This window comes from Alternaria postmessia (assembly GCF_024291825.1).
Source record: "Alternaria postmessia strain BMP 2775 chromosome Unknown scaffold_92, whole genome shotgun sequence".
Taxonomy (NCBI): domain Eukaryota; kingdom Fungi; phylum Ascomycota; class Dothideomycetes; order Pleosporales; family Pleosporaceae; genus Alternaria; species Alternaria postmessia.
Genome location: NW_026260165.1, coordinates 1 through 24,947, shown reverse-complemented (window position 1 = coordinate 24,947; position 24,947 = coordinate 1). Strand labels below are relative to the sequence as shown.

At 48.6% G+C, this 24,947-nt stretch overlaps 8 protein-coding genes across 8 annotated transcripts; 5 read left to right on the top strand and 3 right to left on the bottom strand.

Moving 5' to 3' along the window:
• Positions 1 to 2,603: 2,603 nt before the first annotated feature.
• J4E82_009488 (uncharacterized protein) lies at positions 2,604 to 3,170 on the bottom strand (the record flags this gene model as incomplete). Its single annotated transcript, XM_051735712.1, has 1 exon — positions 2,604 to 3,170. One exon carries the CDS (start codon positions 3,168 to 3,170, stop codon positions 2,604 to 2,606), a length of 567 nt encoding a protein of 188 aa, XP_051584513.1.
• A 4,101-nt stretch (positions 3,171 to 7,271) lies between these two features.
• Positions 7,272 to 8,543, bottom strand: J4E82_009487 (uncharacterized protein; the record flags this gene model as incomplete). Its single annotated transcript, XM_051735711.1, has 1 exon — positions 7,272 to 8,543. The coding sequence occupies one exon, from the start codon at positions 8,541 to 8,543 to the stop codon at positions 7,272 to 7,274; it is 1,272 nt and encodes a 423-aa protein (XP_051584512.1).
• A 2,401-nt stretch (positions 8,544 to 10,944) lies between these two features.
• On the top strand, positions 10,945 to 12,390 carry J4E82_009486 (uncharacterized protein; the record flags this gene model as incomplete). Its single annotated transcript, XM_051735710.1, has 4 exons — positions 10,945 to 11,221; positions 11,275 to 11,538; positions 11,591 to 11,913; positions 11,965 to 12,390. The coding sequence occupies 4 exons, from the start codon at positions 10,945 to 10,947 to the stop codon at positions 12,388 to 12,390; spliced, it is 1,290 nt and encodes a 429-aa protein (XP_051584511.1).
• A 1,009-nt stretch (positions 12,391 to 13,399) lies between these two features.
• J4E82_009485 (uncharacterized protein) lies at positions 13,400 to 14,130 on the top strand (the record flags this gene model as incomplete). The annotated part of the gene is made up of 3 exons (XM_051735709.1): positions 13,400 to 13,499; positions 13,561 to 13,793; positions 13,858 to 14,130. The coding sequence occupies 3 exons, from the start codon at positions 13,400 to 13,402 to the stop codon at positions 14,128 to 14,130; spliced, it is 606 nt and encodes a 201-aa protein (XP_051584510.1).
• A 1,351-nt stretch (positions 14,131 to 15,481) lies between these two features.
• On the top strand, positions 15,482 to 17,329 carry J4E82_009484 (uncharacterized protein; the record flags this gene model as incomplete). Its single annotated transcript, XM_051735708.1, has 3 exons — positions 15,482 to 15,656; positions 15,709 to 16,915; positions 16,966 to 17,329. The coding sequence occupies 3 exons, from the start codon at positions 15,482 to 15,484 to the stop codon at positions 17,327 to 17,329; spliced, it is 1,746 nt and encodes a 581-aa protein (XP_051584509.1).
• A 1,710-nt stretch (positions 17,330 to 19,039) lies between these two features.
• On the top strand, positions 19,040 to 20,356 carry J4E82_009483 (uncharacterized protein; the record flags this gene model as incomplete). The annotated part of the gene is made up of 1 exon (XM_051735707.1): positions 19,040 to 20,356. The coding sequence occupies one exon, from the start codon at positions 19,040 to 19,042 to the stop codon at positions 20,354 to 20,356; it is 1,317 nt and encodes a 438-aa protein (XP_051584508.1).
• Positions 20,357 to 20,822: 466 nt separating this feature from the next.
• On the top strand, positions 20,823 to 21,735 carry J4E82_009482 (uncharacterized protein; the record flags this gene model as incomplete). Its single annotated transcript, XM_051735706.1, has 6 exons — positions 20,823 to 20,831; positions 20,901 to 21,161; positions 21,260 to 21,340; positions 21,387 to 21,416; positions 21,475 to 21,600; positions 21,658 to 21,735. The coding sequence occupies 6 exons, from the start codon at positions 20,823 to 20,825 to the stop codon at positions 21,733 to 21,735; spliced, it is 585 nt and encodes a 194-aa protein (XP_051584507.1).
• Positions 21,736 to 21,882: 147 nt separating this feature from the next.
• On the bottom strand, positions 21,883 to 23,261 carry J4E82_009481 (uncharacterized protein; the record flags this gene model as incomplete). Its single annotated transcript, XM_051735705.1, has 3 exons — positions 21,883 to 22,552; positions 22,610 to 22,930; positions 22,990 to 23,261. The coding sequence occupies 3 exons, from the start codon at positions 23,259 to 23,261 to the stop codon at positions 21,883 to 21,885; spliced, it is 1,263 nt and encodes a 420-aa protein (XP_051584506.1).
• Positions 23,262 to 24,947: the final 1,686 nt, after the last annotated feature.

The window sequence follows — 24,947 nt, the reverse complement described above, 5'->3', positions numbered from 1 at the left end:
ATCATGTTGTTGTTTTCATGCGGTCTATATTCCAAACTGGGTTTGGCGACTACAAGCATAATCGCGACAACAACCACACTCAACGCTTTTGGAAACAGCCAAGCGTCGTTTGCGGTTCAAGACTTTTACTTCGTTGAAGACTCGAGTGATCGCCAATAGGCCGACAGTGTGTTGGAACAAATCTCAGCCGTCCTTGATCATGGGAACGTAATCAACACAACAGGGTCCAGCCGGCTACTTCAACTTTCCCGCTGCTAAAGCTCAAGAAACAACCGTAGCTTATATTGCGTTGCGCCAAACACATGAGGTTGGAGTAAGCTTTGGTTGAGGTAATGCATCTGGTCGTCTATCTGAAACGCTAAGTACCAGTAGTCCAAGTACAACACAGGTCTCCCCTACCAACGTCTACCTCTTCTTCCTTTTTACCCACCGCCACAAACCATACACACATCTCTGAACCGTTGATCGGATAGACTAGCGTTTGTTATTCCGCAACGTTGCACCCTCTTCCAGTTCGCTTGCGCTTCTTGACACGACATCTCTTGTCGTTGATTCATCCGAAATAGCTACTGTCGCTGCAAAGTCAAAATTAGCAGTACATCATGCTGGCGGCGAGAGGAGCGGAGCACTAGCAAGCGACTGGTTTTGAGAGCTTCCTGAACGCAGCCGAATGCTCCGCCACGAAAATCCGTTATGGCGCGTCGACCTTGCTGTCAAGGAACGCAACCAAGGCGACTAACAGGGCACCTGTCACGATTAGTTATCCGAGTAATGGCTGAAAGATTGTTTCAGGGATATACCCGCGGTAACGACGTAGCTACCGATGGTAAAGCCAGTCTGCGTGCTAGTTTGGACATCTGTTTTGAACGTCGTTGAGGCCACAACAGACCAGACAATCGATATAATAAGACTTAGCACAATGGGAAAGAGGATGACTATACTAGTCATCTGCGGATCCCAGCTGCTTACGATGTTGAGTGCGTGCCGCTGTCGGCCAGGCGGTGCTAACACTTCCTCCCTAGCGAGTCTGCTTTTTATGGTATCGCCATCCAGTTCGGATGGATTCTCAAAGTAGTGAGACTGGCGACCATAGGGTCCGTATCGACCTAGATCCAGTGGGTCTTTGAGTCGCTTGCCTGCTGTATTGCCGTTGTGAAGCTAGTGGTAGGCAGGAGTGTTAGACTGTCAAAGAAGAGACATAAGGATGGTAATGGAATCCTACCTTTACCAAATCAATCCTTTGAACCGACTTGACGCTGACCAATTCGAAGAGTCCACGTTTTGTGCGTTGCAGTTCGTAAAACATACGCAGTTGTGTCAAAAGATCTTTATCGTCCGCTCTGCCCGAACAAGGAACCGAGAAACGACAGCCATTGTCCAACAAAATGATGACCTCCAAATCATATCCTGGCTCCATACTCCAGGCCATGGTATAATCCATAATGAAGTCCCTTTGGTCTCTTGCACAAAAATAGTATATACGCCAGAAGACCTGCCATGTAAACCTTGTTTGGGGTTTTACGTTGGCCAAGACTATTGACTTGGAAATTTAGTGACATCCTCCAATCTACGCAACGAAGTTTTGGTTCACATACCAATACGTAGTTTCGAACATCGAATGTGGCAGCAAAGTCTCGGTGACCAAGCCCGAGATGGGAGCCGATAATCACACAGGCTCCAATTCCGAGCCACAATATATAACAAACAAACTTGAAAAAAGGGAACTGCAACTGGTCATATGTACGGATGACAAGCATTAAACGCCATCCCATATTCTGGAAGATGTTAGCAACCTCCAAGGGTCTCCCCTCTCTCCGGTGAAGATCAAGCGCATGAGAAATGAATACCATTATTTCGTGAAAGACAGAGTGGAGGGTTACATGGAATAGCTAAACGTGAGACACAGCAAAAGAGCTGCAAGCTTTGCGGCAAAGTCACAGTGCTTATATAGACAGCTTGCAACACAGCCTGCTACAATCCTCTCGTCGTACTCTGAACACGATTGGTCCGAGTTAAAGCTAAACGAGCTTCATAGATGAAACGCTGACCCTAGCGACGTTTGCTATTCGTCGAGAGGCTGTGATTTATAGCCAATAAGTAACGACAACCATTTTTGGTATCTTGTGTTGTTTTCTTCTTCGTTAATGCAGCGAGTTGGCATGTCACCATCACGGACCACTGTGGACGCGTATTTACGAGGCTGTGCGAATGCAACGTCGCGCTGATACGAAACATGCAAGAAGCTAGAGGTTGTGTAAGACCGCTGTGGAGTTAGTGGTACTGGTGAAGTCGTGATGCATAGATACCTAGAGAGGATGGCGTTCCTGCCCTCTGGCGCTGATGTTGCCACGGCGCCCGCTTGGACAGCCCCACCTCTTCCGCCCGCCTGTACAGCACACCAGCGATCATCTCATCACCACTCCCGAAGCGTCATATTAGGGTATTGAGATGGCATAGCGACAAAACTTGGCCAGTCGTTGAACTGCGGATATCAGGAACCAGGAACCAATGAGAGTGAGATTCTCACATAGTAGCTTGCGATTGTTTCTAGGCTAGAGATCATTACCCCACTAACAGCAAACAGTTCGAGAGTCTGATGAAGCTCAATCACGAACGTAGCATTTGCGCGATTCGAAAAAAGCCTTGACATACGTCTCAATATGGTCAGAGTTTCGATGTTCTCCGAGAACGCCATAGCAATGCATCATATGATCCCTATCCAGATACACGTCAAGAAAAGCTCCATGAGGTCGCGAGACGGCTCTGATAGATCCGTTGACCAAGTAACGACAATGTGTGTGGTGTTCTTCAAAGGTCACCCAGAGCCCATCTGGGTACCTGCTGTTATCTCCTTCCATGACTGTGTTTTGATGTACCCGGTGCTCGCCATTTCGATCCTCGAAGAAACCGTAGTCCTTGCCATCCACGAAGTCGTGGTGCATAGTTGCGTCAAAGCAAGGGTCTGGAATCCAACCGTTGGCAAGAAGGTCGAAAGAACAGCCTGATTTCCGCGCCGACGAAGGGTCTTCTGGGCAGGCTATGAATGTGCCTTTGTCGTCATGCTGGATGGGTAGGCTGGTGTGATTGAATGCGCCACTCCGTGTACTTGCGGCGAAGAGGAAGTAGGTGACTGGAATCAGCAGCACCAGAACAGCGGCAAGAGACACCATAACGACACCTTTCGGTAGACGCCCGCGTCTTTCTCTGCTGTGATGGTTCTCTGGGGTGCCAGACTCAGGGTTGGGTATGGGAACATATTCTTTTCCACTGTCGTGCCGTGAAGACTTCGTCAAGAAGGCTCCCATCATCTCGATTGCCTTCTTGATTCGATCGAATTCCGATAACTGGCCTTTGATTTTGGCCCGATCGTATAGGTTGGAGAGGATGAACTGTGCTGGCGAACTAGACTGCGTGTCGCTAGGAAAGTCGCCTAGTATGTTGAGACAGACAACGTTTTCTTGGACCGTTCAATGATGAAGTTCAACGCCAGTCTCGGATGCTACCATTCTGAGCAAATCCGGAAGCTGCTCACATGATCACGTCGCAACATGCATCGTCTACTACGGGAGCGGAACGTTGAGCCGGCGGAAATACCCCGATGACTAACATGTAGTAAGCAGTTGCTGAGTAGAGACTCATACAGACGTGGGCGGTGTGGAGTGAGATTCGGCTAGATTAAGTTTGTGGCCTTACATCGTACGGCCAGTGCAGCATGGATCATAGCAACGGGCAGGTGCTTAGCGCCTCGGCCCGAAGCGCAGATCCGTAGCTGCAAGAATTCAGCGTCTTACTGCATAGTGGTGAGCATGGAACAGTCCCTGTTCGAAACCGCTTTGCTTGCATTACGGAAATCTCCATTAGCCTCTTGCATGTTTCTTCCTAGGGATGTATGTGTCGCTCTCCTTCTCATTTCCAGCGGTGGATTGGTGAGAGCATCTCGAATTGTCGATTCGAAGGATGAGAATGCGAAATCTGGGGGCGGGGTTTGTGGAGAGCTACGTGGCCCCGAGGCGCGTCAGTGACCATAGCACCGATTGACGACGTGATGTTCATCTGGTTCTGTGCATTTTCGGCATAGTGATGTCTTGCAGATGCATGTCAAGACTGCCCAGCGGGCTTATGTTCACCGGTGCGATCTTGGCAAACACTTGCATGCGGATGTGCGTCGGCGGTTTCCAGCATCGGTCCGACCGGCACGTTCCTACTTGGGTAGGCGTACTTGCTATAGTTCTCGATCCAAAGCTTTGTCATCGCGTATTGAGAAAACGTGACTGGCGTATCTACGTAGTTAACACGGGTAATCGTCGGGATATCTGTCACGTAGAGAGAACAAGTTCTTCAAGATCTCGGTGTTGACAGCCCCGAAATCGAGCGCGATGATTAATTACATGCGGGGACGACGGGGCGAAAATGGTCATCTGCATGCATGGGTGTTCTGCACTGCGTATAGGCACTCTTGATGTCCGGTTGAGATGGCACATTACTTACCTACGTAGGTACGCATGCTGCGAGAACAATGCATGTTTCTTTGGATCTGACGGAGGCCTCATTTTCTATGGCAATTGTACGCATTCACGCATGCGTACTTCTCACGGGCATCTACCACCGGGAAAACATCGCAGCGACTAATCCATGTATGCTTCAGCAAGATCATGAGAGCCTAAGTCTAACGTTCAATGACGGTCTCGGCACAGCAAAGTATCCGGAAGCTTCTACAGAACTCATTTCCAGTGCATTCACGGTACATTAGTGTTTCACAATATTGTACACTAAGATCGCGGCCTTGCATAATGGAGACTTGTATTAAGTATAGACTCATTGTTCTAAGACTTCAATCCCTTGCAGCGAAGCGCGGATCCAGGACGATGAATCTCCGTCTCGCCCGGAAAGCTGATGTTCCCTGATAACAGTTCGGTACAATGCCTCGTATGTTTGGAATTCGCTGCAACGTGATTCAAGAAAACATCCTGGTTGCCAGAAGAAGCCATCGACGCAGCTAATGCTGCAAGCTCAAGGATGTATACACAATGTATCGTATGGTATTTGTCGAATGTCCAGACTGTATCATGCTTTGAGATCTCCACAGGGTCTTCTGGTATCGGCTCTGTGAGATTTTCCCAACGGAAAAACATCGGTTTTGGGATCTTTGCAGCATATTCTTCAGATAGGGCTGCATTGTAGCACTCTGGTGGCGTCCATTGGGGAGCAACAATATCGTATATACATCCGGCTGCGATTGCTGTTGAGTAGTTGCTACCGCAATCGGTGTATGCCTTTGATGGTTTCGGTGCTTCGTCGGTTTGCTGTGTCGCAGATACGCCTAGCCATGCGAGCGATCCGACAACAATTGTGAAAAGGAAGAGGGCCACAGCCACTAGGTTCGCGTACGCAATGCCTCGACGGGGCTTTGACCAAAGCGATCCTGGAACATTCTTTTGGAGTAACGTGTCTTGCTCTTCCAAGTCTTCTGGAAGTGGCTTTTGGTGATAGTTGTCAAAGTCAGGTTTCGGTGAATTTGGTGAAAGTGAAAACGCCGGCATCGTGATATGTATCCGATTTCTCCAGTGGTAGCGATGATTTGGACTATAATTCCAACTATGGTTCCCTCTGTCAGATAATTGATACTTATGATGGAAGGTTCCGTCTCTATCGCCTGTCAGATGTAACCTTGATAGTGATTTTGCGGGGAAACTCCGAGGCTGACGCATCTTACTCAGCGACCTTCCTAGATTCACAAGCTAATATACTAATGCGTTTTACTATCAACGTGGGTGTATACGCGATGTGACCTGGTAGTGCACGTCAGGATATCTGACATGGACCAGGTGTGTTGATTGCGTTGTTAAAGTTCCGGGTACGAGTTCGCCATGCGTCGGTCCGAGTAGTTACGCCGCACTACGACTGCTACGTATACCTAGGAAGTCCCCACCTTAAGTTACGCGAAACCGAAAGACTCTCCATGAAGGTTAGCACGAACTCTCAATCACATGTTTGGTAAGGTCATTGTGTCTCTACCATCAGAAAGATGATGCCGATCGAACAATGATGCGGATCGGATCGCCCAAAGAGCATCCGGCCGTGTCCACGGCGGACGTACCTGCTGAATCCGAATCACAAAGCTGACATCGAGATGTGAAGCTCCTCGGTTTAACTAGCTATTGTCTCAGTAGCATGAGCCGCAAACCTTACGAAAACTCAATGTCACCAAAAGAAATCCAAGGAATCATGTCACGACAAGAGGAAGACGAGGACTGGAAATCTTTGACCGATGCTAATGAGCGAAGAAGAGTACAAAATCGAATCGCGCAGCGCAACTATCGTAGGGTATCCACCCCAATTAGACCCCATTCATGACTAATTTCATAGGCCGTAACATCAAGCGTCGACTACAGCAACTGGAGGTGTTCAATCGCAGCACATCAGACAGCCCGCCTACAACACCCAAAGAAAAGCAGCAGTCTTGTCGAACGCCACCGAAAGAATCAACAAAATCAAAGCATACACGTCGAGATTCTATCAACCCCACGGCCTCAGATACACTATTGCCTAATCTGGAGACGGGCAATGGACTCCCAGCAGCGGTATCACCGGACGACTCTTCTGTCCAAGCTTTCCTGTTCGGCAGTACAGGAGAAGCAGGGAACATTTCGTCAATATCCAATCAAGAAAACAGCAACATCGCCTCGCAACAAAAGAACGAAATAACCAACGTGTTTGATTTGACAACTCCTCTTACGCATCTAGAGAACGATCTTATTTTGTTTGTATGTCTGCTGCAGCCTCTTTTACTCCATATCTACTCATATTGGAATGCTGACACGGCCTTGATAGGGTCGATCCACGGTCCCGTCATCGGCATCTACTTCCTCATCGAGTTCTACCTTACCTCCAAGCCTCAATGCTTTGCAGAAAGCTGTGATAAAAGGCCGTGATAGTATTGCAGAGCTTCTCGTTGAGAATGGAGCAGACGTCTACATCATAGATGATTACGGGAACAACATCCTACACCTCGCTGCGCAGTCCGGCCATGCGTCCTTGATATCATTCGGGTTGTCGCATTGCGTGAATGTCAATGCCATCAATGTGGCAGGAGAAACGCCGTTACATGTAGCGATAGAGCATGACTATGTTGAAGTCGTTGACATGTTAATCAGAGCTGGAGCAGATATGGAATTTAAGTCGTAACGAGAATCGATATCAAACTGTTGCGACGGAGGATGTGCTCGTGACGAATCATCTGTGTTGAACTCGGTTGTGGCTTGCTGACTTGCCTACATTATGAAAGCAAGCCAAGCAGCTACTGCTCCAGGAACCCCAGTCCAACCTATTACCCATACTATAGCATGCTTTCGATTTAGGTTTTGCGCAACCCAAAAGATTGCACTACTGATAAGCGCCGCGATGATCTGCGGTAAGGATATGGCAGTGTTGTGCAAACCAATGATTGTGCCGCCTTGTACCACGCTCCATACGTTTTCATCCTCTCTTTTAGCAGACTCTTCGTCGATAGAATACTTTGCTGTCTCCTCCCCAATTATGGCGAATGGTACCCACTGAGTCACACCCCATGAGATACCGGCGATAGCGATCATGAACGTTGCTGTCGCACTTGATGATACCAATGTCGTGGATAGAACGCTCGTCGCATAAAGCGCCTGACTAAAACTCCAGATGATAGTTAGCATAGAAGAGCTCCGGACACCTTTATCGTGGATTCTCGCCCTTGCACACATCGATCTCAACATCTTTGAGAGTCTCGGCAGCGCGATGTTCGTTGCTAGAGCTACAATGGCGAAGAGCAGATTCGCCCTAGCTCCTAACCTCATCCCGTGGTCCTTGATTGATGAGCTTATCGTGACATCATCTCTTGCTTGCTCGTCGACGTAAAGCTTTCCGATGAAGCTTGTACTGTAGAATAGAAACCCAAACCATCCGAGCCAAGAAAAGAATTGGATGAGATAGACGTGTCGTACCCTATTGGAAGCTTGCGAGAAGCCATCGAGAAGGTTTCGGAAAACCCCATAGACTGGGCGCTCAAGACCCGGGTCGTACGTTGACATTAACGGATCTTCCTCTTCGGTATAGTAACAAGTGATAAGTGACGTGGCGATGAGTGCGAAGGTAGTCCAATAAACCATATATCGGAACCGCATGGCTTCATAATCACCAGAGATCCAAGGCAGCGGTAAGGACCCAAGGACATAGCCGATAATGTTTCCCATACCAGCAAAACGGCCTGCCCATGCGCTTGCTATGGCTTGTTGTTCTCGCGGACAAATGTCGACATGCAACGAGCGAAGGCCAAGTTGGAGCGGCTGGATCGAGATGTTGAGGATGACAATCGCTAGAATAGCAACAGTCCGCGTAACAGTTCCCCACCATCCGTTGGCGTTACTTATGCCCAAGAGCGTGCAGACCGCTACCGAAATTGGCTCAGACCAGGCTAATGTTGTGGCTGCAAAGATGGTAGATAGCACTCCGCCGAGGATAAATGGTCTTCGTCGGCCCCATGCAATACGTGATCGATCACTGATGACACCCATGATAGGTTGAATGGTTGACCCACAGAGTGGTGCAACTGCCCATATGAGCGATGATTGGGTTGTGGATATACCGAGAGAAAACAGGTAGGATGAGCCGTGGGAGAAGATCGTGGACCAAAGAATCTGTAAGCTGCAGCTTGAAGTTAGTTGCAAGAATGTCATTATCACCTCGATATGTGACGTACCCTCCAAATCCACATGCCATGGCTACGAGTGATGCAGTGGACAGTTGTCGAGACCCCTGTTTTGATCGTTCCGTGAGAGTTCTGGCACCCATCATACAGGCGGTCGAGGGTGTAAAGCCGCCCTCAGAAGCCGTGAGAGGTAAACATGAACGTCCCTCCTCTTCCAACGATTGTGAGGCCACGCCTTCAGCTATCTGTAGCTTCTCCATGTAATTTGATGACCAAAGCGTGTCGGGTGAGGTCTTGATCCTCAGATAAGATGATTCGAGCTGCAATACTGGAACGAGCATACCAGCACTCCACGTGAAGTTACTGCACGGTCTCCACCCATCGCAGCCAGTGACGGAGCTCCAGGGGAAGAAAAGCTTACTACAAGGGTATAGTAATCATACGTGTAAGACACGAAACTCACCTATTCGCATCAGATCTAGTGTCTTTACTCTCGTTGCTGATAGTGTTGTCATCACCATCAGTTGACAGTGTGGCCTGTCTCTCCAGGCGGCTTTCAATCTGCGGTGGCGCTGACCCAGCGTTCCATGAACCAAATGCACAGCATTGCTTACTATCTTTGACATTGCGCGAATCATCAGTGAGTCTTCTTAGACTAGAAATGCCTACTTTGATCGAGATGACTTCGTGGTTGAGTGATGGCAAAATAGGCGGGCTGGCAAGCGTTGGGCGCAGCGTTGCGCTGAACAGCGACCCCATGGACGCGCCGGAGAAAATAGAGCCCACCCCGAGCTCTGCGCTCACCAACCCAGCTACGACACAACGACCAAACTAACAACCATCCGTAACCTGACCACTCGTCGACACATACCCAAACCCGGTGCGCGTACTCTCCGCTATGCTTCTGAGTAGTATCTCCGATCTCGACTTAAGCCGTCACGCACTGTACCGAGACTGCGCTTTGTAATCAAAGCCAGCCAACTTTCGCACTCTGCACACGTCCACGCACAATTCATACTGCTGTTCATTAGAACTCTCTCCTTTACTCATTTCGTTGCTTCACAAGGTTCGTTTTGAATTTGCGCAAATCGGCTAGCTACGTTTCAAATGGCCTTCGCTGCCTAGGATGATAACTAAATACAATTGCGTCGAACAAGTTAAGCAGGAACCTGACAACTGGAATACCCGGCTTCTGTTCGAGTACGTATCTCGTCGAGGAAGGAAGTAGGCATATCAAGATGCTCCATCAAAGTTTGGCTGCAATGCTCAGTATGGTGCATTTGGATAACATGCTTATCCAACAACCTTCCGTTCTTCTCAAACCCGTCATGCAATCTTCTCCACATCAGAGCACAATGAATCATGTGCTCACGCACTGGTGTCCAATATCCATCTGGTATGAGGTATTCCGACATCTCCTCCTCTGTGAGCTGACGAGTAGCGTTGGCAGAGTCATATGCCAGCCAGGGAGCCATGCGCTTGAACTCGGCGAGATTTTCCGTGTCCAGACAGGGAGTAGGAACCCAGATATTCCCTAGCACATCGTATGTGCAGCCGTTCTTGCGTGCCTCAGCTGGGTTAGATCCGCAGCTCAATGTCTTCATCTTAGGACCATGCGGTGGAAAAGGACGGAAGACAAATCCGACAAGAACTGTCAGTCCTACTGCCAACAAAATGTTGATAATGTAGGGTGATAGTGCATATGACGATCGTCTTTCACCAGGTCTTGCATCCAGTTCGTGTTTGTTGGGTCGGATTGGTGTGTCTTCGTTTTGGTCTGAAGTAGAGGATGATGCAAAACTCGGGTACGGTGCAGGGCGTCTGAGAATCGAGTGGATCATGGTTTTTACCACGCCGATAGGACTGTCGACAAAGTTCGAGTAAACTGGAGACATATCACTTGCGCTTTGGCGCGTTGAGAATGGTATGACTTTGGGCGAAAAAGGAGGAGCTATCGCAAAAAGGGATCGGAATACTCAAAGGTCGAGCGGATGTATGCAAGTGTCTAGAGGCTCATTCCCCAGGAACATCGTTCTATTGCTTCTGTGCGAACTAAAATCCTCGGTTGTCATCGAGTGCGTGCGCCCATTGTCTTGCCATAGTCAGCCGTAGTTGTTTCGTGAGACGCTGACTACAGCCCCACAATTGACCATTTCAAGCTAGCTTTCTTGATCAGATTGGGGAACACACCATCTTCACTCTGCATTACATCGAAAAGTCAAACGAGATTTTGAACCTCCTTCTTGACGCAAGGACTTTCAGCAACTATGAAGCGACTCAACTTGTTCATCACATCGCTTTTCGCCGTAATCAATGTTTGCAGAGCATCAGACCCAGTGCAAATATGCCACATCGACTCAGGGCTATATTCGGATGCATGCATGGCAATAAAGACTGTCAAATCGCAGCATGCAAGAGGACATGATTTGCTCATGACCTTTTCCGTCAAGTTCCATCAACGTAACGGCTGGGCAGCCTTTGGAGTTGGAGAGATCATGGATCGAGCTTTGATGTTTGTGTTATGGCCAGGAGAACAAGAAGGTGGTGAGTTGCCTCGTTATCTAATACCCGTATAAGGACTTGCTAAGATTGCGGAGACACTGTCTTGTCATTGCGCTCAACAGTTGGACACGACGCACCACATCCGCTCAAGAATCAGAGACAGGTTCACGTTCATAGGACGGAAGTTGATGAGAATGGCTTCCATGTCCTGCAGGCCACTTGTTACTCGTGTGAGACGGTCGGTTTAGGTCCACTGAACGCTACTAGCGAACAACAACCATGGTTGTTTGCCAGCAGCTCTATACAAAAGACCAGAACCAACGACCCAAACTTGAGGATGGATATGCATACAGATTATGGTAAGCTATAACTCTTTTAATCCTGAAAAAGCACTATCTGACTGTGACGAAGGTCTCAATTTCCTCAACATGGCGCATGCGATATCCACAAACCAGGCCGAGGAGTATCCAATAATCACTGGCGATCGTTCTTCGACTCATGCTCTGGGCTCTTCCGAGCTTCATACACCAGTGATCCGCTCCTCCATCAACATGTGGGACGCGCATGGAGCGATACTATCTTTTGCAGTCGTTCTCAACTGTATTGGAATTCTCTTGATCCGTAGCGGACTTAAGTGGGCGTTTCGTGGTCATTGGCTCGTGCAAGCACTCTCTGCCTCTGGTCTGTTAGCTGGCTGTCTCATTGGTGTCATGAAAAGCACACACCTATCTCAGGTATGTGGTCAATGGCGTCGACAGCATTCATGTATAGCTAACATCTCGAAGATTGGAAGTTTCACGTCGATACACAAGATGATTGGTCTTGCGATCGCTGTCGCAGTGCCGGTTCAGATCACATTCGGTTACAAACACCATATGAACTACGTCAAGTACGGAGAGCGGACTAGATCTTCCCTGGTTCATGTTTATCTTGGCCGCGCCCTCTTTCTAGCTTTGAACCTCAATGTCTTCCTTGGGCTTTTACATGGAAGGAAGAGCATCACGTTACGATGGCTCTGGGCAATGGTGGTTTCCATTGAGATGCTGGCAGTGGGTACGATGATGTTTGCGAAGCGCACCGACAACAAGAAGGGCTATGGGCATGTGGAAGGCGAGGAATACGATCCGTTTGTGATTGGAGACGAGGAAGAGAAGCTGAGGGATCCTGAATCATTCGAAGAGGGATCTAGCAAGGGTAGCATTGCCTCCTAGGATTCGGTACTCAATGTTCGAGTGCGGAAGATCCCAGCGACACTCGAATGGCGAGATAGCTTATAATCAAGCACGTCTCCACAACCATACCAGTCTAACATGGCCATCGTCGCCGTTATTTCCAGAAAATGAAATCTAAACGAAGTTCAGGCAACTTGTTGTTTTGTACAAAGCATGACTTTTTAAAACCAGTGCCTCGCTCTCGGGAATATATGCACGTCTTCGACCAGAGCGAGACACCCGTGTTCTAATCCTTGCTTGATGGATGGGCTAGCAAGATCATCGTGTCCACGTCCGCAGTACTGTGAACATGCACTGGAACTAAACTCGAACACCACTATATGCACGGTCTCAATACTGAATGTTTTCATTCTGGCCTATAGAAGGGATCGCACTAGTGCTCGTGTTCTTGACGTTCAATTTATTCGTCGCTAACTCGAACCATATGTGATAGACGTGTGAACAGATGTTCCACCCAGAGCAGCGAGATACGTCGTCATTCGTTGTGACTAATGACTAGTGTCGATGCTTACGCAGACCCCACAAGGCTGTAGTAACAGAGTAAAAGTGATTGGTCCGTGCTGAGTAAGGTCCGATGATTAGCTGTCTATGAACAGTCATCATCCATTCGCGTAAGCGATCAGTCACGTCCTGTGTCATGGTAAGAATAAAGAATCCGTAAGGTAATCGCTTACCCTAACTTCAGCATGTAGACATTACCCGAAACCATCACTGAGTCTTGCGGATGTTCAGTAGAGTAAGGGTAAGCCAAAGTTGCACTGAGTAAGACACAATGAGGGTACCAGTGAGTAAGGCTCGGGAGAGTTGGGTTCGAACATTGCCGAATCGACACCTAGGTCCTTGGTGGTGCAGACTGGCTGGACAGCCTCGTCATACATAAGAAGAACATCCTACAACCGGCTGAACACCATCACAACGAAACGAACCATCAATTCACATTCCGACACGATCTTTCTAGCATCATCCGTCCTTCCCCTCATCCATCAATATGAAGTCGACTACCATTCTCTCTGTCCTGATGGGCATGACCACTCTCGTCTCTGCACTACCTGTTGCAGACGCCAATGGCCTTGGCCTCGTCGAACCCAGTAAGCAAGCCACACGACCTGGGTAGTGTTAAAAGTTTTCTAACCAACCTTATCGTTCCAGTTGGGCTTGCCAAGCGAATGCCTCAAAAGAAGATCGACGCAGTCGACGTTGAGAAGCGTCAAAAGAAGATCGACGCTGTGGATGTTGAGAAGAGACAGAAGAAGATCGATGCCGTCGACGTTGAGAAGAGGCAGAAGAAGATTGATGCAGTTGACGTTGAGAAACGCCAAAAGAAGATTGACGCCGTAGACGTCGAGAAGCGTCAGAAGAAGATCGATGCCGTTGACGTTGAGGTGAGCCATAACACTACGAAACCTACGCAAAACATAAGCTAACTTCGTACCTCCCCCTGCACAGAAGCGCCAAAAGAAGATCGATGCTGTCGACGTCGAGAAACGCGAACCTCAGAAGAAGATCGACGCCGTCGATGTCGAAAAGCGCCAGAAGAAGATTGACGCAGTCGACGTTGAGAAGCGCGAACCCCAGAAGAAGATTGATGCTGTCGATGTCGAGAAGCGTCAAAAGAAGATTGATGCTGTAGATGTTGAGAAGCGCCAAAAGAAAATCGACGCAGTTGACGTTGAGAAGCGTGAGCCTCAGAAGAAGATCGACGCCGTCGACGTTGAGTAAAGCACTACTCCTGTTTTCACAGATCGTCGGTTCTGTGAACAATCACGCCCAGCCTACAAGATTGCTTGGGATCATGACTTGGATGAATGACGAGGAATTGGACGACAGATGGTAGTTGACAGATATGGTTGGGCATGATATTATGGTGGATGCGAGGTGTCTTGTAGCCTAGTCCACTCGTTTGGTCGTACTTTGAGAAATTGACTTTGTTTTCTTCGATTGTGGTGGTGCCCGAAGGTTATGCATCTACCTGCTTTCTTGCATTGGAGAGGTGAAGTGGAAGGAAAGGATAAGCTACTCAACGCGGCCCACAAGAATCTTATCGTTCAGCGAGGCTCCTTCTGCGACCGCATGGAACGATAGCATGTCTGGAAGTGATGTTGTTGGTATGTAATGACAGCGTCTTTGTCCACGGCCTAAACTGTCCGGAGGGGCCGGGAATCTCAATCTTGGGTATACCAGCCTCAGAACCCGGAATGTCAGCCCTAGTATTCCTCGAAGGCCAAATCCTTGAAACTTCAAGGGACGAAGGGACGATAGCCAAGTGTATATCCTGGAAGTCTAGACTTTTCCGGCGGAAATATACATTCCCACCCCTTGCAAGCCAATAGAAAACTCTGCAGTCGCACTCGTGCTCGCAAACTTGAATGTTTCTGCATCGGAAAGCGCCCGCAGGAGGCGTCCATCGTGCATCGGCGTTCAGCGAACATGTGGAGGTGGAAAGGAAGAAAATTTGATGCTTGATGGCATCTCATCTGCACGGTTACCAAAGCTCCTGTCCGCGGCTGACTCGCGCGTTTATTGGTTGTAGCTGGCAGCAAGCTTCACGATCGAGCTTCGCAGTATCCCATCTTCACAACAAAGGCAAACTTTGGAGTGCAGAAACCTGCGTGTGATTGAATATAGATCGTCAGTATGAGCGCATTACTCTCACAGTTACAGCTCACACGTGGTATAAAACTGCGTAATAGAATCCTTAAAGCCCAGCATTTGTGATCACGCGCGAACCAGCGCGTCGGATTGTCAGCGCCTTCATGCACCCGGGCTGCAGGCCAGCAAGTCCCCGCTTTGCGCCATTCGACGCTGTACTTGTGGTATATAGGACCCTGCTTCCCATAACTTTGTGCGCCACGGGATACTCAATCGCGGACTTTAGTTCCGTGGTGCTTTTGTCAAGGTAGTTTGGTTGGCCAATTGCTTGCGCCGAGGTTCCTGAAAAGAAAGATTGCGACGTCATACCCGGGTGAACTTCAAACGCCAGCTGGAGAGCTTCTGGACTACAACTTCCGTTCTCATCTGAGGGCAATACATCGATATTTTCTATTGTAAGAGAGGAGGAATTTAGCCCACCATGTCGCTCTCGCAACGAGTGACGTCGATAGAGGAGCATGAGCCGTGGAGTAGAGAGGCAAGCCCGGACTCTAGGCACCGGAAAATGAGCTTCAACCCAGTCGGCACATGGACGGAGCAAACTGGCGAAGAGCCAACAATAGGCGCATTCGAAGTGCCCAAGTGGAAGAGACTGCGTATGTATCATATGCTGCATGGCATGGGCACACAGAAGCTAATGTTGCGTAGTCCAGGTCTTACTCGCCGTTATCTACTGCCTCTTCGCCGCCGGTGTCGTCTTCGGTTACGCCGCGATAAAACCCGTACTGCTTGAGGAGGGTGTATACAGAGATTACTGCACAAAGGAAGAACTGGATCAAGATGTACACGTCTGCTACGAACAGGAGCTCCGGCTCAACCTCATGTTCACGATTGCCGCTGTATCCACGAACGTCGTCGCGCTTCCTGTCGGTACAATCCTCGATCGCTTCGGACCACGCGTGTGCGGTATAACTGGGGCGATATCTATAACGATTGGCGCATTGCTTTTCGCGTTCGCAAAGGAATTGCCCCTTGATGGTTATATCCCTGGATATCTGTTCATGGCGTTGGGCGGACCGTTCATCTTCATTTCATCGTTCCAACTCAGTAACACATTCCCGCAATACTCTGGACTGATCTTGGCACTTTTGACTGGAGCTTTCGATACCTCGAGCGCGATCTTTCTGATGTACCGACTTATCTACCAAGGTACAGACGGTAACTTCTCGATCAAGAAGTTTTTCCTTATCTATCTTATCGTTCCGGCCTTTATCCTTGCGGTGCAAGTCCTCTTCATGCCATCGGTGTCTTACAAGACAGTTGGTGAACTCGTTACTAGTGCAGAGGAGGAGCAAGTCATCCACGACTCTGACGACGAGATCGAAGATGCCGCGACGGTTCGAAGCATACAGGATGCGCGACGAGCACATCGCGAGAGTATCGTCAGCGAGATCACATCTTTGCTTGGCACCAAAGACGGCAAGAAGCAAGCCCAAGAGGAAGACAAGAAGAAGAATATCTCAGGTGTTTGGGGAGCGCTACACGGTCGCACCGCCAGCCAACAGATCCGCACTCCTTGGTTCATTCTTATTACGCTGTTCACTGTCCTCCAGATGACGCGTATCAACTACTTTGTCGCCACAATTCGGACGCAGTACACTTACCTCTTCCATGACTACAACAAGGCGGTTGAGATCAACAACTTCTTCGATGTCGCACTTCCAGTGGGCGGTGTCTTGTCAGTTCCATTTATTGGCCTGCTTCTCGACAACACAAGCACTACCTTTACGCTGTCCTTACTTGTCACTGTAGCGACAACTATTGGAGTACTGGGAGTGATTCCGGAGACATGGGCTGCATACGCCAACATCATCCTCTTTGTGCTATACCGACCTCTATACTATACCGCAGTCTCGTAAGTCACCTTCCCACCACATATAAACCTCCTACTAACACCTCTCCCAGCGATTATTCCGCGAAGGTCTTTGGCTTCGCTACCTTCGGCAAAGTCTACGGCCTTATCATTTGCCTTGCCGGTGTCCTTAACTTCTCCCAATCTGCCCTCGACGCCGCTACGCACAAGACCTTCAAGAACGACCCTGTACCTATCAACGTTATATTGCTTAGTTTGGCGCTGCTTGTCGGTCTCGCACTTGTGGCGTTTGTGTGGCGCAAGAGTCATAAGATTCAACGGGAGAACATTGAAGAGGAGGCTGAGGAGGCAAGGGAGACACTCATGCCAAATGCTAGTGAGATCAATGGATACGGGTCGATGAATGGAAGTGGGACGGCGAGTCCCGGGGAGGAGGATAGAGGCAGGAGGATGTGAATGTGAGATGTGTCTTTCCTGGCATCTAACTTGCTATTTGCGTTTTCTTGTCTCAGTGTGTATGGCATGGCAAGGCGCTGGATGGATTTCTGCTGTGCGATTTTCAAGAACAGGGTCACGCATGACGAAATGAGTCGCACGAGTTTTACCGAGAATGCCAAATTTGCTATGATGATAGCCCTTCGCTGTGAGTACCTGCGATAGTAACGATGTACTAAAGCATAGGCCAAGGACCGTTTCCATACAAGATCAGGCCTCCAGCGGACGCAAGGGCACATTCTGTATCGTGGTGGACAGCAACGCTGACTGATTCGAGGTAGAGACTATCCGACGACCTTTTCCGCCGCGACGAACTCGAGTGCATGTATCACCCTTCAATTGTAGCCTAAAATAGAATTTTGAACCACTGGTTGCGTGGATTCCGGTCATATTTCAGATTTCTTAAGCGCTGGGGGGCTGACCGCTGTGGTGTTGTTGAGCGCCACCTGCAGATAAGTGGTCGCAGCAACTCATGATCGGCGTAGCAGCTGCCCTGCGCCATCATCTCACCTTTAGGACACCTAAACAACGTCGCGATTCACCTTCCCCCCACTCTCCCCTTCCCTACACGCTACGCATGCGACTACGGCGTTTTCGCCTGCTGAATCGACCTTGCTAGTCCCCCTCATCGTGACATCGACTTTCGACCTGTGCTACACCACATCCTTCCAGCCTCAGCCTTGGCCGCCTAAACTGAGAATGTGGTGTCATTTTGACGCCATATAATCACATTTTGGCGTGCGTATCATCCATCTATCGACGGAACAGCGTAGATCGTGCATACTGTAGCTGATTGCTAGAGCTTCAGAGCGGCCAAAATGGAGCCTAATCAGGCTAAAGTCAATCAGTTGTTGAAATGGCTCGATGATGGTGGTGCTGAAATACACACAAGACCTGGGTCGGAAAGACTTCCTGGACCCTTCAAGTGGATTCCGGAAACATCTCAGTTTGAGAGCTGGCTTAGCGATGGACCACCCACTCTGCTCCTTGTGGGACGACCCGGTTCTGGAAAAACTATAGCCGCGTCTCTCGTCGTGGATACGCTCCTGCACCAGGACAACCTTGAACGTAGGGTTGGCGTTGCGTTTCTTCACGTGGGCACCGGTGAAAGGAGACGTAACGGGATGCAACTGTCACGAAGCTTACTATATCAGCTTGGACAACAACTTGCCTCATCGTATATGCGTAGCCGCAGCCCACCGCGCATGGAAGATGTCTTGGATCCCCTGCGTGAGAGAAACCCATACCCGTCCATGGTAGATATGGTGTCCCAAATACTTCCTGAAGTGATTAGCAAGTTTGATCGGGTCTACGTCGTGGTGGACGAATTGGACCAGATGACCGAATATCGCGGCTCACTGCGCTCGAGCCTTGTCAAGCTGAGAAGGAATAATCTGAGATTATTCCTTACTACCCGTCACAGTCCAGGCACGAAAGGCAGGCTTCACAAGGCTCCGCAGATATCGATTGCCGGCGCCAACACTGGAGAAGACTTGGACACTTACGTCACGCAAAGGCTGGCTGATTTGCCTAGATTTGTTCGCAATAGACCGATACTACAAACTTTGGTGAAAGAAAGAGTTATTGAAGACGCTAACGGATTGTGAGTGACCACTTTTGAGCTACAAGCTTGTCTAACAAGCTTCCAGGATACTCGCTGCAAAACTTCTCATGGACGGACTTATGAATACGAGAGGCGCCAGAATAAAACTTAGACTGACATCTACCGGAGACCTCCTCGGGGAGCTGTATGATAGGTTCATTGCGAGGATTCAAGAGCTCGACGATGCCGAACAGGACTTTGCCAAAGAAACTTTGGCGTGGCTTCTCCTCGTGAAGAGACCTATGCGAGAAGCTGAGATGCGACACATCCTTCAAAGAGATCAAAACACCTCCCTGTCGGATGCAGATGATGCTCCGGACTACGAACAAGTTTTGGAGCTGTGCGAGGATTTCAATATTCTAGTTGACGTCAGGGGCGGCAATTGCCTTGACGTGCACCCTCCGGCTTCGGATTATCTCCTGCGAACCCTGAATTCCTGGTGTCCGGATGCCAATATGAGGGTTGCTAAACGGTGTCTGGTATATCTTATCTTGGAAGACTTCAAGAATGGCCCTTGTAAGACGGATGTCGAGTTTGAGTCAAGGTTGGAACACCATGCTTTGTATGAGTATACGGCACAGCACTGGGCGGAGCATCTCCATGGTTTGCAAAATTTGCCGATGGATCTCGTCCGCCTGTTTCTGTTGGATGAAGAAAAAATCGCCTCAGCAACCCAGGTCATATCAGTACTACACCAGAAGCCACTGGGACCAGGCTATAGTCAGAAATTTGATCCCCCTGGAAGCGGCTTTCATGTCGCAGCGCGACTGGGATTGACATCTGTTTTAGCTTCTCTGCTTGGAGAAGAGCAACAGTGGCTAGCTATGGTGGATACAAAAGGGCGAACCCCACTATGGTGCGCGATCGAGAACGACCAACAGGAGACTATGGAATTCCTAAGTCGTATCGATCGAACAACGTTTACGCTGCTACTGGATAAGGCGCAAACATCATTGGCTAATACCTTGCTCCGGGTTGCTGCAACAAGAATCAAAGATCTGCATTCAAATACTGCTTTACACATCGGTGTCATGCGCCAAGATTTGGAGATCATGCGACTCTCGCTCAATTTTGGCGTTGATGTCGATGCGAAAGGTGTGAATGGCTACTCGGCCATTGGGTTGGCCATTAAACAAGCCCGCAAATCTGGACAAGTCGATGCCATACATCTGTTACTTGAACACTCTGCAAGTACGGCACAACTTCGCGTCTCGGATTGGGAAGAGGCATTTGAGGAAGCTTATCCAGTCTCTGGGTTATTCAGTCAAAATATAATTGAGCTCTCAGAATATGAAACAGGAGGAACGAAAATTGGGTTTTTCTCATCGCACAACTTCGACTTGGTCGATCATCCAGTACCGCCCGCTGCGAGAAGACTGCTGTAAGTGTCGGCCCAAACCTTGTCTAGGCTCACTCCGCAACCTACTGACTTCGAGCAACAGAATATATTGTGACTCTGGAAATTTGCCTAAACCGTATCTGAATAGCACCTCGTCGTTTGAGGAGACAAGGATTGCAGATAACTACGCAGTTACAATAATCCAGGTGTCCCCTGACGTACCAAATCGAGCTTATCAAGGGCCGTATTACCGATTTGAAGTCGGGACGCCGTCGTCAATGTACATAAAACACGATGGGTCTTTCGGGTTCGGATTGGAGAGATTGATGATCAGTTGGAATGTGGGAGTACGTCCAGATTTCTCTGGCAACGATCGATGGATCAGCATGGACCACGGTAGTACGCTCTCTGACGGTTCGATACCAAGCAGTGGACTAGCGTTTGTCGAGATCTTGGTGAATGAACTCAGAACACATTGGACCGGAATTTGTCGTAACGTCGATCAATATCTAATGGATTGTGTAAGTCAGACTACTCCATGTTACCTAACCACAAGATCAAAGAACGCTGACCAATCTGATCTCGTGTAGCGTTTGAATATTCTCAAACAAAATGGAGGACATCGTTATCTCATCCGCCGTCTTTTGAATGATGCAACTACATGGATCAATTTTCGTCACCGACTTCTCACCCAGGTGGAGGCCATTCGAAAGTTCTGCAATGAATATGAGAATCAAGGTTATGAAGATCAGGCTTCCAAAGTAGTCGTGTACACTATCAGCGATTTTGAAGATGTTATCAAATCACGATTTGACGAGTTTGATGCGGTATCATCTGCGCTTATTCAGTTGGTAAGTATTATGCTAATGCAGCACCCACGCCTGCCTATGACCCAACCCACGTCTATCTCTTCAGATTGACAATATCAAAGTCGCTAAGAAGCATTTAGGAATTCAATTTGGTATCTATCAGAGAAGCGCAAAGGTCTACTTCGCTGAATATAAGCCTGAAGCGACTTAGCTGGATTACGGTAAGTGCAGCACCGTCTCGAGTTGCAGACACGACTAACTTTATAGTTCATCTTCCTACCACTCACATTCGTTGCGGTACGTGATACGCGTGATCAACAATTACCGACTGAGTTTCGTTGCTGATCCCAATCAGGGCTTGTTTGGCATGAATGTCAACATTCTGGCAGACAATCCACCATGGTGGTGGTACCTAGTATTCATGTTCCTTACGCTAAGTCTAACAATGCTCGTATGGCTAACATGCCGAAAATTCCCTGACGTAAGTGGCTGCGACGTCTCATTGAGCTCGCCGCATTATGCTAACGGGTTTCGCCAGTTGGAGGACAAAGTGAACGAGAAGTTCCCCTGGCTCAAGCCAGATCGTGCTCGTCAGAAATTTGGACCTGTAGAGTAGTATTCGTTGTCGTAAGAGAAGAAGGACAAGTGATGAGATAGTGGTGATCGGTCTGCCATTAAATTGGGGAAAGGCTACCTAATTCAAGTTCACATAATCGACTATCTAATGGCCTGATCATACTCTGCAAGAAACCGAGTGTAAGATTCAACTTTTCTTTGGCATAAGTTTGGCCTTCATCCGTCGCAACGTATTCTTCGCTTCTGTCAGAACCAAGCTTCCAAGAGCTCCTGCATGACCTCCGACTTCTGTAGATTCCCGAGCAATGTCGAGATATTCATCGCGACTCTGATCATGCTCGCCAACGTTGGCCACGATGCCGGCATACTTAATGAGTATGGCATTGAGCACCAAGCGACACATGCGTCCGTTTCCGTCTCGAAAGGGGTGGATGTTGACGAAGCGGTCGCAGTACTCGGCGGCGAGAGCAAAAGGGTCAAGTCGCCCGAGCTTGACTGCTGCATCAAGATCTTTCTCCAGCTTCCGAACCATTGACCGCATAGCAGCAGGTATGGTATTGGCCTTTGGTAGTGCCATAGCACCCACGAAGACATCTTCGGTGCGGTAAGATCCGCCATGCTCTTTGTTGCTGAGAAACCCCGCGCTTCCAGACCCGATGCCGTTGACGAGGATTTGATGGGTTTCTTTGATGAGTTCCTCACTTATCATCATGTCGTTGGTGACGAAGGAGGTTACGATGTGGTAGAAAGCTGCTGCATGTTGGACAACTTCGCGCCTGCTCCTGACAATATGGTTTGGAGCAAACTCCATGTCTTTCAAAACTAGTTTTTCCAACTTGGCTTGATACTCCGGAGTCCTTTAATGCACATGTTAGCCGGCAATCAAAATGAATTCTCGGTCGATGGTGACATACCTCTCACTGTACTCCAGCCCAGTCACTCCCTCAAAGACCATGCGGCAATACTCCATAGTCTCGTCGAGACCAAGACCCTTCCGGGATTTCTCGTTCGAGCCATGAACGACTTTCGCCATCTCTTCCATCATGATGCTCGCGAGTTTGTCTTTGTTCTCTTCTAGCGTGACAACATAATGGTGGATTTCATCCATCATGTTCGAAACCAGCTGGAAGTCATCGGTCTTGTCCACTGGCAAATCCTCAACGCTACTATCGCGTGCCCAATTGTCACCGTGCTGACGATACAGGTCGCTCATCCGAAGAGTAACGCTAGGAGATCTGTCGTAAATTACATTAGCATACGCTTCAACATGTGAATTTTCCTTTGAAAAACTTACAAATTGCGATGTTCTTGATCGCCAGGAGCATCGATGCTAACATCGGACCCCGAGAAGGAGGGCGGCCAACGTTGCGACAGAGAACCTCGAAGAGAAGAGTGACCGGACGCCTCGGAACCTTGCGTCTGTGGCCTATCCCTATTTCTGCCAACAGTCGGAGAGGTGCTACTAGGTTCGATGTTGAGACCTTCGAAAAGGCCAGTCAACGATGGTCGAGGATGCCTAGATCGAGGCGACTTAGGTGATCCTGGTACGTTCTCTTGTGATGCCATGATAGTGACTGATAATAGTGGTAGTTGGTAAAGTGAAGAATTTGTTCAGAAGATGGAGTCAGACAGTTAAGAGAAGCTGTCGAAGTTGAGAAATGGTTCAAACGTGCAGAGCTCAGATACATGTCTGCTTGATTATCCCTGAACGAACAATAGTGTCTCCTGAAGCTCGTAACAGCTATTGACGCATGGCTTGTACAATAGGTTCTAGTCAAAAGGACAATAGAATCTCCCTTTCACTTGATGTTGACACTTCACAATAGCAGCCGTAACTTCAAGTGAACCCGAGTTTTCGGAATAGGATAACGCATGACTACGAATCAGAACGGTTAGGCACCAGTAAATAAGAGCGCGAAGTACTTATTCTAATCTGTAACACGCCTATAATGCCCAACTGAGATGGCCTTTATCAGCGTAATCACCGCGACTGCTCTTTCGCAAGAACATCAGTCCTTGTCACTTGGACAAACTCTACGAAGATTGACTTATCATAATTCAATTTCGTTGTATCGTGGCTTTGTCCTTCTAAGCGCTGTAGCCGTGTGATGAGGCGCTTCGATGACCATTTCATTTCGACATACTAGGACTTCGATCATGAGAATCACAATAATCCAGGGGACGTAAGTTCTCTATAAAGCCTGTTGTACATAAAACACTGTAAATTCGGCGGTAGTTATTGGCTCGTCGTCACCGTTGAGAGCTGATGTAGACATGGTACAATGCCGTAATCTCCCACACTGTGGCTGTGGCTCCTACCAAACATGTTCCAAAAACACCCTGGCTAGACTTTTCCAAAAGGCAACGTGTCTCAGTGAACCATGATGCGTTGATGTATCCAAGACATGATTGGAGGATGCATCGCTAATGAAGAAGGAACAGCCATCTCATGTTGTTATTGGTACCTTCCATACCCCCTAGCGTACTGCCTATATAGCCAGAATCATCCGGCGCATGAATCCATCACTCCTATACTCCAACAACTAAGAGAGCATTTTCGTGTCATATCATTTATTGAACACTTCTATTGCGATACGATACAGTGTAACTCGACAGCGTTGTGCCTGCGTCTTATCACCAGCACGTCCATCATATCAATATCGTTTGTTGAAACTCGCTTACATTACCAAGGTTCGAGAAATCATTGTATGGATGAACCGTACTATGCCGCTCCGTGTGACTCACAAGTATTAGAGAGTATGAAACGTTTCACTCTTTGACGAATTCTTTCTACACCAGTTTCACCGCACTATCTTCAGTAAAAGTACAACTGTCCACCCCATCACCAATCTGCTCGATATTACTATCTCTATACTACCCTACATCCAATATGGTATCTTCAATCTGCTTTCTGACGACTTCTGACACCCATGGAGCATGGCCTTATTCGTCATCTAACCCGGCGCCAAAAGTCGACGTTCTCCTACACTGCGGCGACCTAACACAAGTCGGCGGTCTTCCTAGCTTCAAACGCGCAATAGAAGACATCAAATCGGTCGATGCGGAACTGAAACTCGTCATCGCTGGGAACCACGATCTTGAGCTTGACGAGAGCTGGGTGCGTGAGAACCAGAGTTGCTAACAATCAATCCAAACTGATGAGACTGACTGACTGACTGATTGCTTGGCAGTCAGTTCAGTGTCAGTTTAGAGCTCTCGTCTTATCAGTCAGTTCAGTTTAGAGCTCTTAAA